Source organism: Cariama cristata, unplaced genomic scaffold (genome assembly GCF_000690535.1).
Source record: "Cariama cristata isolate BGI_N322 unplaced genomic scaffold, ASM69053v1 scaffold10744, whole genome shotgun sequence".
In the NCBI taxonomy this organism is placed as follows: Eukaryota; Metazoa; Chordata; class Aves; order Cariamiformes; family Cariamidae; genus Cariama; species Cariama cristata.
The window spans coordinates 71744-84134 of record NW_009615057.1 but is presented as its reverse complement, the minus strand read 5'-3'; the positions used below and the strand labels follow the sequence as shown (position 1 = coordinate 84134).

General features: G+C 40.2%; 1 protein-coding gene across 1 annotated transcript; it reads left to right on the top strand.

Moving 5' to 3' along the window:
* Nucleotides 1–268: 268 nt before the first annotated feature.
* Nucleotides 269–10586, top strand: ZNF330 (zinc finger protein 330). The gene is made up of 10 exons (XM_009699678.1): nt 269–439; nt 710–729; nt 849–919; nt 3040–3119; nt 4374–4500; nt 5263–5367; nt 7923–7969; nt 9060–9177; nt 9841–10405; nt 10448–10586. The coding sequence occupies exons 1-9, from the start codon at nt 320–322 to the stop codon at nt 10116–10118; spliced, it is 966 nt and encodes a 321-aa protein (XP_009697980.1). The 5' UTR covers nt 269–319; the 3' UTR covers nt 10119–10405; nt 10448–10586.
* The last annotated feature ends 1805 nt before the right edge of the window (nt 10587–12391 follow it).

Sequence of the window (12391 nt, the reverse complement as noted above, 5' to 3'; positions counted from 1 at the left end):
AACCAAAACTGCTGTGTTTTGTAAGGCAAAACACTTCAAAGATAGTTAAGCACAAAGTTTAAGATGGCAAAGTCCTTTCTGGATGACAAGATTCTTCACGGTTCATCACATGACTCTTCCTAAGGGACTGGCCCCTTATTATATCTTTGAAAAGAAACTTTCAGAAAAAAGAAATTAATGGAGATGAAGCACAGTTAACATCAGAAGTCCAAAATCCCGTTTTAGTGCTGGATGTGTCACATGTATCCGTGTATTTACATACGTAGTTTTGTGTGTGTTCATTACATACCTATTTTTTCCCCCCCACAGACAGTGAAAAATGCCTAAAAAGAAGACTGGTGCTCGTAAGAAAGCTGAGAACCGTCGTGAACGTGAAAAGCAGATAAGGGCTTCAAGAGGCAACATAGATTTAGCCAAACATCCTTGTAATGCTTCGATGGTAAAATAACCTATTTTATATTACAAAACTTGATTTTAAACTATGTAAAACCAGTGATAATACATTGACTGTATTTAATGCCACTAGAATGAGATTCTTCCTACCATCCTTCCTTTATATTTAAGGTTGCATTTGTTCAGAGGTACAATACTTCAATAAAAAGTTTGATTCCTAATCAGAACATAATTCAGAGTCCCTTTGGAGTTTGTAAATTTTATATATTTTACCTAGAATAAAAATAATTACCAGTATTTTATTTCTTTTCTTTAGGAATGTGATAAGTGCCAAAGGTAAGTCTTTTTCCCCTTCTAAAACCAGTAATTTAACATTAATTGGTTTCAGACATTTTACAGGTCTTTTTTTAATACTTGCTTTCTTTTTTTTTGCCACCCCCCCACCATGTGCCTAGACGACAGAAGAATAGAGCTTTTTGCTACTTCTGTAACTCTGTTCAAAAATTACCGATTTGTGCACAATGTGGTAAGTAGAAATAATGAACGAAAACATGCTATCCTCGGTCCCATTTGTGGTGTGAAACTCTCAGCAGTTAGAGTACCTTTGTCTTAAAGCACCTTTGTGATTTGTGGAGCAGGTTCTCTTAAACCCACTGTGAATATCCTCCTTGAGAAGAGATCTTGCTTGATCAGGCACTAGTGCATATGCCTCTGAGCCCCAGAGTCTGCAAGCCTGGGTCACGAGCTTGTCTTCAGTATTTGATCTTCGGAAGAATTTGTCTCACTGCCTGTTAGGGTTGAGAACATCTGACTGTTTCATTGAACATGTGGAGTATTGTTTCATAACAACAGCAAAGTTAAAAATGCTTTGACTGCCAGCAAGGTACCAATAAATACTACTTTTTAGGGATGATATAATTTCTGATCAGTTTTATCTTAATTAAAGCAACAGTACATTATTAACCTTGCGTGGTTTTGTAATGTAATATGCTGCTTGTGTTATTTATATGTGCTAGAGGGGTGAAGCTTTGACATCAGAAGAGAAGGACTCCTAGTGACAGAACTCAGCTCTGAATCAGACTAAAATGCCCTTTTTTTTTCTAAATAGCTGCTTGCTTGCAGAGGATATTGCTAATCATTTCATACTTTGAGGTGAACTTTGGTGTTTTACTGTTTCAACACATCCTTGCAGATTTTCAGGTTTTTTGTAGTTTGACTCTCAGAACCGCCGACATCTGCAGCTCCCAGTGCCTTTGTTGGGACCTGCAGATACCGAGCATTTCTGGAAGCCAGACTGTCAGCACGCAACGGCAGTATGTCATCCTTCATAAGACTTCCTTCTGTCATCATGCAGTGAAATACTAAAAACATGCTGTCTGTCTTACAGTATATTATACATCTGAAATTTACTCCTCTGTGTTGCATTTACCTTAATCTGCAGTATGTTCCTGGAGGAAAAGCATTCCCCAATAACAATGACAAAATTATATTGAGTCCCAGGGTTTTCCAAGACAAAGACCATTGGAGCTGTTTGGTCCTTAAGCACTGGGGACAGCCCCTGTAAACCAACATCATCTTAGAGAAGTCCTTGAGGGATGGGAGCGAGGCAGCTGTATTGCAGTGCTCCAGAATCAGTAATACCCCATCACCTCTCATTGCCCAGCTCAGCCCACCACTGGTCCTTCCTCACCCTCCAAGTGCCATTTGGTATCTGAAGTGTGATTTAATACAAAACTCTGCTGATGCTGCATACTGGGGTTTAATTACATTTTCAGAGTAGAATTTGGTTTTGTCAGCTCTTGAATGGGTTTGCACCCGTTTGTTGATTTCTCTAAGCAGGCAGTAACTGAGACACCAAAGGGGTCTGGGGCAGGGCAGCTTAAATCAGTGATGAAAGTCGATTGCAGTAGCCTGGGCTAACTACAAGAGTTTTTTGCCTGTAGAGCTGCATACGGAGCAGAGATCTTTCTGATAGAGCTATTTGTATCAGAGGCAAGGAGTAGGGGAAAGTCGCCACCCTAACTGCTTGCTTGTGTCAGAATGACTTTGAAGTGCAGACTGTGGCTTTTTCTCCCACCCATCCCCTGCATTTAAAGGGAATTATTTTGTCTAGGAAGTAATCTCTTACATGTTTAAAGAAAAAAACCAACAATAACCACCAAAAACCCCAAGTATCCAAGTGCCTGTAAGTAATTAAATCAGGTGAAAGTGGGTTTGTTTCCCCCCACCCCCCCAGAGGGCCTCAGCGTTGCACATGGCATACGCTGCTTTTATGGTGGGATAGAACTAGCAGTGATTTTAAATGCAGTTTTTTAAGATGTCACTGCTTGACTCTAACCTTAATTTTGTTCTTTCATTTGTTTTGACATTTGAAATTCTTGCCAATGCCTCAAAACATAGAGCAAGACAACACATTACCTTATTATCTCAGTACTGGGACAAGAGATTTTGGCTGAAAACAGACAATAATTAATTTAATCTAAGGGAGATGTGAGAGTGGGTTGCAGGTTGCAGATATTTGTTTGCATTATTTTTACCTAGATTTACAATTAAGCATAGATATTTGGTTGAAGTACTGCTCTTACGTGAACATTCATTCCAATTTTTTTTTTTTTTCTTCTGGTTGCTTGCCTTTTTTTTAAACAGGAAAAACCAAATGCATGATGAAGTCTTCAGACTGTGTTATAAAACATGCTGGTGTGTACAGTACTGGACTAGCAATGGTGGTATGTATAAAAAATTACAGCCTTTTGTGCACCACGAGCTTATCCTGTGCAAGTCTTTTTGAAAAAAGATAAAATAGATGTATGGAATGGTAGCATGTACCATGCCAGGTGTGTTGTTTTTTCCTCATCTTACCATCACAAACTGATTTTTCCTGTATACTGGTAACTCACATTACAAATTTTTAGATTCAACTTCTGCAAACTCTGACACGTCCTGGATGCAAACAGATCGGTGTTGGTGGCAGGCCCTAAGCACATGCATCGACAGCACTGGAGTTTACATGCCCCATAGCCAATTCCCAGTCCTTATTAAAATCTAGGATCGTTCTGTAGAAACCAGTGGACTTTTGTTGCTGTCTTCTCAGTATTGCAGACACCATCAGTATCAGAGAGAGAAATCTGTTCCATAGCATTAGGGGGGAATTTAATTTTTTAAAAAAAGAAATCATTTTGGCTTTTAGCAGAGATAGTCATAGCTTCTGCCCTTTGAATTTTTGTTCTTAGAAGGACATGTTAGTCACTCCATTCTGGAAGACTCTGCATGAAGTGCTGTATGGACTAAACTTCTGTGCTGTTTCTGCCTCCAGTTGGCAGTCAGCTTTTCTCAGTAACACAGCTGGCCTTTCCAGCCTGAAGTTCCTAAACTCATTCCATGTGTTCACTGATGCAGTATTTTCATCAACAATTAATGTGGATTCACCATTTTTTTTTCCATAGTTTTGTGTGCATGTAGTGCACACGGTGGTTTGTTATATATGGGCTGAGGAGGCTTCTTAAATGCTACAATTAAGGGATAGTTGATGTGTAGATCTTGTAGTTCAAGCATAATGGAAGTTAAAGAGTCTAACTTTGATCTTTGCTCTCTGCGGAGCTTGTGTTCTAACATAGCAAGGAATCTAGTGGCATTTTTGAGGTCTTTTTTGAAATTGCATTTTTGCCAGTTATCATTTATGGATCTCAGGTTTCAGCTGGAGGACACAATTTTCATGCATAAGATTTAAGATAGGAGATAAAAAAACAAAAGGAAAAAACAAGTTATTTGCATTACATTTAATGCTGCAGAAATGAATATCAAACAAACAAGATGAACTGTGGAGCAGCTTGATAGGAATACAGATGCGGTTCATACTGTGTCACTCAACTGGAATGAACCCACTGAGAGAACAGATACTTGGATACATTCAGGGTTATGGAATAAGAGTCTCTTTCTCAGTATTGCAGAAATCTCAAGACTGTATCTTTCTGTAATTGCAGGGTGCAATCTGTGATTTCTGTGAAGCTTGGGTGTGTCACGGGAGGAAGTGTCTCAGCACACATGCATGTATCTGTCCTCTCACAGATGCAGAATGTATAGAGTGTGAAAGAAGTGTCTGGGACCATGGTAGGTTGCTCACGCTTAAAAATAAGAAAGCCTAAATGATACTTATCTCCTCACAGTGCTCAAGTTATTGTACCTGTATTCTTAACATAGCAGTTTTAATCTTCACTGATTAGTCTGTATGTTTGTTCAAAGCAAGGCATTCTCCCCATTTTGAAAACAGACCTTATGCAGTGGGGAATGTAAACACCCTGCTCACCTGCTCAAGAACATGCAGTGCTCAGCTCGGGGATAGGTTTGTAATCTAAAGTATTAACTGTCCTATCAGCCAAGTGCTTCATATAATTAAGCACTGCATCAGATTGTCAATACACAATCTTCTGCCATTCCCACTCCATTTACCTGCGCTAGTACAGGTATTTGGATTCCCAGTTGCTTGGCAAACCATACTGCTCTCCACTTGTGGAGTCCTTTAAAGTGTTTATTTCGAGTGTGCGTCAGAGGTGAGGGGGTGGGAGGGACGGACATGGGATGAGAGAGAATGTGGTCTGATTTAAGAAAAATACTTAACGCCATAGTCAAATTAAAATGAAGAAAAGCACTAGAAGTGATACTTGTTTTATGTTTATGCTGTCTTGTATTGTAGGATACATGGTATTTTTCAGTATAATAATGGAAGGCAGTGTCTAATTTAGGACTTTGTTGAAGCATTTGTGACAGATGGGAGGACTGGTCTTCAGTCAAAACTACTGCCTAAATTGTTTGCAGAGAAGAACTTGATGCCTATGCCCATTGCTGATTATTTTGCCTTCATAAATCTTTTAGGAGGCAGAATATTCGCCTGCTCTTTTTGCCATAATTTCCTCTGTGAAGATGATCAGTTTGAACATCAAGCCAGCTGCCAAGTTCTGGAAGCAGAGACCTTTAAATGTAAGTTAGTTATTCATAGTCCCTTTCACCACAGCTAAGCAGACTCTCCAGTTGCTTCCTCTGTGCTCCAGAATACTCTCCATCACCTTTTCCACCACTGGAGGAAAGGGCCAGTTTCCTATGTGCTTGCTCTTAATATCCAGTTATCTAGACTAGAGTATTTGTTTCTGACCTTCCTCCGTGCCAGATTGTACACGGCAGTCGTTTCTCTGCCTGGCTCTTACAGTCCTCCCATGGGAAGTTGCTGTTGCATGAGCCAGCCGTTTCTAAAGTTGTGGTGTTGGCAGTGGCCAGGACTGCAGCAAAGCTGCTGGAACTGCTGATGCTGCTTTTTTACTCCACAAGGCTCTGCAGGCAAGAAGGAGCTCTCTTCCACTCTTCTGACCATATGAAGAGCTATTTATAGATACCTGTTCCTCATGGAAAATGGCTGCCCTGAATAGTACCACCTGTGTTAGTCTGGCTAAACTTTCCCAGATCGCTATGGATGGCCTGTATTTTGGTGAAGGGTTAGCAGCTGTTGATTTTGCAAAAGCAGCAAGTCCTGAGGAAGGCCATGACTCAGGAAGCAGTCATCATCTGATTCAGTGAGACAGGGTGAGCACAGAAGGAGGTAACAAAAATAGTGTTCATCCAGAGCATGAACTCAGTGTTAGTTTCTTCACTGATGGGGACTGTGGACATGTGTTAGTACTGTACTGAATGTTTATACATGTCCGCTTTTAGTGAGTAAAGAACAGGTAGCTGAAGACCTTGCGTCCTTTTGAACTTCGATTAATTGTGTGGACAAAACTGAAACTGGTATTTGTAAGAGGATATGATGGCTGTGCCTGACTTGGCTAGTCTGCTACTTGTCTCCAGCTGAAATGTGGAAACTTCAAGGCAAGTTAAGAGAAAACAGAACACAAACAAACCAAGACTATGCATGTTTGAAATAACTAATCTTTTGTAGAAGTATTTCTTTTCTACCCACCATTAACTACTATTTGGTTTATCCCATGAGGCAAGCGTTTGTCCTTTCCAAAACCTGTACGTGTGTATTTTGACTGTTACAACATTTTCAATCCTTACAGAAATTCAAGGTGCTCTTTAGTATGTATAAGACTGTTTTCTACAGAACTGACTAATCTCTTGTCCTAATTGATTTCTCCCAATTCAGAAAATTTGTTGATGTCGATGTTATAGTCTGTCTTTAGAAATCTCTTATCTCCTTTTCATCTCCCATCCTTTTTTTCCCAGCCAACTATTTTCTAAGCCTTGATTAGCTTCCCTTGATGTATTCTGCCAGAATAACTTCCTGCATAGCAATATTGAAGCAGCAACAGCTGTTCCTCAAGAATATTTTTTCAGTGATTGTTGGAAGCTTTTAATTCACAGATGTGATGTCACACCCTGAACAGAGAAATTGCTTTTTTGAGGGTTTTCACTGTGTTCAATGTTTTCTGGCACAGTGCAGTCTCAGAGGAGAGGCAGGATTTTTGTCAGTGTGTGGTAACAAGATTATAAAACCTGAACTTTTACAGAATACATGAACTTTAAATGCGGTCATGCAATTGTATTCTAAATCCCATTCTAGCTGTGAAAAAGGTACTGTTACTTTCTATCACTATCTGAGAGAAGTTTTTAAAGTGCAGGTGGTCCGAAAACATTTGTACATAGGCATTGGCATTGGCATTTCCAGTTCCATCTTTAAACACACGACAGAGCGCCAAGTCCCGTGGTTCTCATGTGGAGAACCCCTGATATTTATTACTTCAGATTCAAAAACTTTTTTGCCACAGGAGTAAGGCAAGGTGGAAGGGAACGAGTACTTGACCAGAGATAAAATACGTATTACTGCTTCTTGAGGAGTAACTACTCATTCACCCAGCTTCGTGTTGCTGCCTTCACTGTACTCCCTCTAGTGGAGTAGGGAAACCAGTTTGAAGCTTCAAGACAAGTTCAATTTTGAGCACCGATTCTGCTCTTCACAGCTTCTGTGCCAGCTACAATTCTTTAACATAGTTAGACAGATAATCAGATGAAGTTGTGTGCAATAAAGTACATTTCCAAAGGACGTGGCAGAAAATACAGAACAAAACTGCTGTTGTACGTTTGGAAGTTTGCAGGCTCTAAGTGTTCTCATATCCTGTGAGATGAAGGTATTAAAGGCTGCCATGGCATTGTTTAAAGTGACTGTAAAATGCTAGCGCTCCTTCTTTTGACATTATGAGAAGAGGAAAAACAAGGTGATTGCTTAATACCAAATTAGTTCCGAAGCATCTGTTTTTAAAACATTTGCAAACTCAAGAAATAGTTAAACTTTTTCCCCTCCTGAACTTTTACCTTTTGTGTCAAATTACATTGCAGTAATGAGACTTAGACTTGGAAAGAAAGTCCAGTAAAATTGTACTGTGTGGTAAAGTGACTGATTCGTGTTGCCAAAGTGCAGTTGTGTCAGGGAATTCAACTTAAACGCCTCAATTACATTACTGCATACTTTTACAAGGTTTTAAAAACATCACAGGTCTGCAGTTTCCAAGTACTGAATTTTACATATTGATTTTCTCCAACAGGTGTTTCCTGTAACAGGCTTGGGCAGCATTCATGCCTGCGGTGTAAGGTAAAGAGTAAAGACAGTTGCAAGTAGCTATGATTTTAGACTTGTTCTCCTTAGCCTCCAAGGCTGGTATCAAGCCTTCTCATGTCTTCCTCTACATTACTGAAAAAGTGTTGATACTTTTGTATTAGTTTTTGAAGCCTGGGGGCAGACTTATGGGGAACAAAAGGGCTTTTATCTGTGCTTGCCTATTAGCCACAAGCCAGTGTAGTGCATCCTTATGCCGGCTGAGGTGATCCTCGCTTTGTCCAGCCCTCTGTGTTTAAATTTGGGCTGTACCGTGTTCGGGCCTTTTCAGTAAAACCCCAAAACCAATCATTGGTCTTGAACAGAATCCAAGGCTTTAGAATAAGTTTTGATCCAGCATAGAACTAAGACAATTTAAAAGGTTTGGGTTTGTTTTGTTTTTTAAACCAGAAAACACTGCAGCCTGGATCCAATAGAAATAGTCTCCCCAGCTAATCCAGTTTTACATGTGCAGAGGCTGATTTGTTGATGTCAGGCTTTTGGTTTTACACACTCAGAAGTAATTTTGTATAAAAAGTTCCACCTGCTTTGCCATCAGCATTTCCCAGATTTCTCCAGGTGCTGGTTCATTGCCTGCTGTTACTCTTCTTGCCCTCCATGTGTTTCCCCGCAGTCTCCCATGGCATCGATTTCATATTCCAAATTGTTCTTTTCTCCAGATATCTTCACTGGCACCCTGGTGCTCAGCACGTGAAATTTCAATCTCTTATTCTTGCCTTCAGGTCACTGCATAGTCATGTTCTGGCATACCTCTCCGATTGTGTTTTATTTAAGCTTGTCAATGTAAACCAAAGTTTGCCAGGCTCCTTGCGAGCAGCACTGTAAGCCAGTCCCCGAGTATGTTACTTTCTCTATCCAGCCTCCTCCCCAGGAAGCCGTGAAACTACATTCAACAGAGGAGTGGTTGCTCTGTGCACAGACTCCAGTTACACTGCAGACAGAGCTCATTAAATTTTAATCCCAACCAGAAAATCCTGCTGCTGTTAGCCACTTTTTTGCTTGCTTCTTGCTGAAGAACATGCTTCTATGATTAAAACATTTAGCCTTTTCTCCTTTCACCCCACAGGCTTGTTTTTGTGACGATCATGTGCGAAGTAAGGTTTTCAAACAGGAAAAAGGAAAAGAGCCTCCCTGCCCTAAATGTGGCCATGAAACTCAGCAAACAAAGGATCTGAGCATGTCAAGTAAGCCTGCTTCTCTAGCTAACAAGCTATACAACTGCCATCGGTGACTACTTTTCTGCGTAGGAACACTGAATAAAGTCTGATTACTTTCAATTGTTTTGCTAACCTTTGCTACATTAGTTTTGGGAAAAACTTCATGTTTCTTAGTTCTAGAATTGAGCAGTCTCTCATTCTTAATCACTAATTGACTCCAATACAGTGAAAGCTTTTGTTTAGTTTGAGATTTGAGTTATGGAAAAATTGCAGAACATCACTGCTTAAGCCTTACAAGAAGCTGGCTGATTAATTTCGAAGTGTGATTTGATAACATGCATACAATCTACCTCAACCACTCCTGAATAAATCAAAGTATGTATTGTGTCTGCAAAGCACTTCCAATTACAGGTTTTCTTGGCTAGAGTACCAGAGGTTTATCCTAAAACCAAAGTCATACTCTGGGGGCAGTTATTGTTTATGCAGACTTGGCTGCAGGGGGACAGACTGTGCAGCAGAAAAGTTCTGTCAGAGTAAGGATTGAATCTGAAAATATCAGATTTAAGAAAAGGCTGTCTAACATTGTATGCTCTTTGCCGAGTAGTGAAAAAGGATGGAAAAGAAATGTCGGATGCTCTGCTCAAATTGCTGTTGAGGAGTGAGAACATGATGATTTTTCTCTGCCTGCAGCACGCTCTTTGAAGTTTGGCCGACAGACTGGAGGTGAAGATGCAGATGGAGCTTCTGGTTACGATGCTTACTGGAAGAACCTCTCATCCAGCAAGGCTGGAGATGCAGGTGATCGTGAGGATGAATATGATGAATATGAAGCAGAAGATGACGATGAAGATGACAATGATGAGGGAGGGAAGGATTCTGATACAGAGACCACAGATGTATTCAGCAATTTGAATTTAGGAAGGACCTATGCTAGTGGGTATGCACATTACGAGGAGCCTGAAGATTAAGCTTGGTACGCTGGCAAGCTAAAAACACTTTTGGAAGGAGTCAAGCAGTGCTTCACTTCAGTTGTGTACGTGCCAGTAGGATAGCTCTATCAGGTACTTAGATATCAAAGTTAGAGAGTAAAGAGTGTGGGGCTTCTGCAGTAACTCCAAGTGATATATTATTTTTTTTTTTTTGGTATAAACCAATCTTGGGTTTTGGACTGAGGGGAATAAAAATATTCCTGTTTTCTCCCCAAGCAACCAAAGTGGTTTTGTCCTTGAGTTACTGAGTATAATGGTTCAATGCCATTTTCCCGTATCAACACAGGAACATGGGAGTGCTGTACAACTTGTTTCCATTTGCTCATCAGAAATTAAGTTATTTTTTACAATAATTTTGTTAACTGATTTCATAAAATTAATGTAGTGGTGGGTTGGTAACTGCATTTTTTTGGTCTGCACAATAAAAGTCAACTGCATTCTCTAATGAATTATCATAAATATTGATCTCCCTTGAATAGTTGGAAAGCAAGTTGTATACAAAGTCTTAAGTTGACACTAAAACAACTTTCTTGTTTATATAGTAAGGCAGATAAATATAGTTCTCGATGTACTTGGACATTACCTTTCCAGCATTTTTGGTATTAGATATTTATCAATGGGGCTATATGCAGTCATTACAAGTGCACCTCAGATAATCAAGCATTTTATTGCAATAAAAATGTTGGTGTATCCTCTCTGCCACTAAAATCTGTAAGACAATTTCTCATTAGATCAAAAGGAGACTGGCTTCTTCTGTGCCTAGCCTTCAACTCTTCCTTGTACATCATACAAAGAAATAAAAAATTCGATAGGAAACAACCACTGTATATGAATTGATCAGGTGAGAAAACACAGGGCGGGGCTCAGAGTACTGGGTTCAAATACTGTTCTGTGCAAGTGTGCTGGGCCAAGGCAAGTGATCAGCACATCTGAGCTGATGAGGTGACACTTGCAGAAGTGTTCGCAGTGATTCCGATTTCAAAGTCAGCGTGTTAATTGCCGATCTACGCATCTAAGTGACAGTGTTGCACTGATAGTATTTCAGTTCCTCCTGGGGGGGGAATGTTGTGCAGATAGCAACTTTCACAGCGGACAGATCAAGATACAAGGGCAGCCACATAAAGTATTACTCCAGCTTTCTAAATGCCATGCTTCAAGTGCAAGAGAGCTATTTCTTCTTGTCTGTCAAATATCTGAACTGATGATAGAATTACCTACTGTTGTGGTGCTTTCTCTACTGTTTCTTTACAGCTAAAGGTCATATGTTGGCAGAGTATAACCTATTGAGAGTAATTTTTAACGTTAGGATTGCCAAATGAGCATTTCCTAACAAAATAGGATTGAGGAACCTGGCCTTGGTACTTCCCTCCTAAATGCTGCGTACCCGATGCATGAAAGACATGACCTGGAACACATCCAAGACAAAAACAAACTGACAAAGAGCACAACTTGGTTACGGCAGCCAAGGGAAGAAACTGTACTGGAGAGAGGGGCATGACCCGATCAGTGCATGTCAAGCGCATGCCTTCAGAACTGGAGAGGAAACCAGTTAATGCGCTGTCTGAAAGCCAAATCCCCTTCTAGTATTGCAGCTCTAGGGCCATCCAGTTTCATGTGCTAGCAAAGACCTACCCATCTTAAATTGTGTACCTGACAGATGTCCTGCTTAGTCTTTTGCATAACCAAACTCGAAGTGAGGGAAGTAGGATGCCTGCCAGTGCAACAGCAGTTACTTATTTGTGAAATCGACACCTGTGATAGAATTTATCCTCAACTTCACGTGGTCCAAAAACTTCCACAGTTCAGTCCATCTGTGGCTGGTCAATTCTGGCAAAAATGCCAGGTTTTTATATCTTGGCTGATGTTTCAAATACAAAACAATTATACATCAGTACGAAGTCTTACATAGGATTGAGGAAAGTCTGTTTCTGCATATACATAAAATTATAGCTGCTTGCATGTCATTTGTTAATATTATTACTTAACAGCACAAAATTCCCTTTTAAGGTTCTTGGCTCTTGAATTAGGTTTTTCCGATATGAAATCTGCTGCTGTCACTGGCTGTGCCAAAGGCTGCTGACATAACGGAATTAATCATCATAATCAGAGTAAAGAATTATTCATTTCCTCATTGAAATGTCCTTGCACTGATCCTTGCAAGATCAATCCTCCAGTGCTAACGCGTGTTCCTGTGGTGCTGTCGTAAGAGAAGGCCACAGCGCTGCCTGCAACAGATGCTCGGGATACCGGCT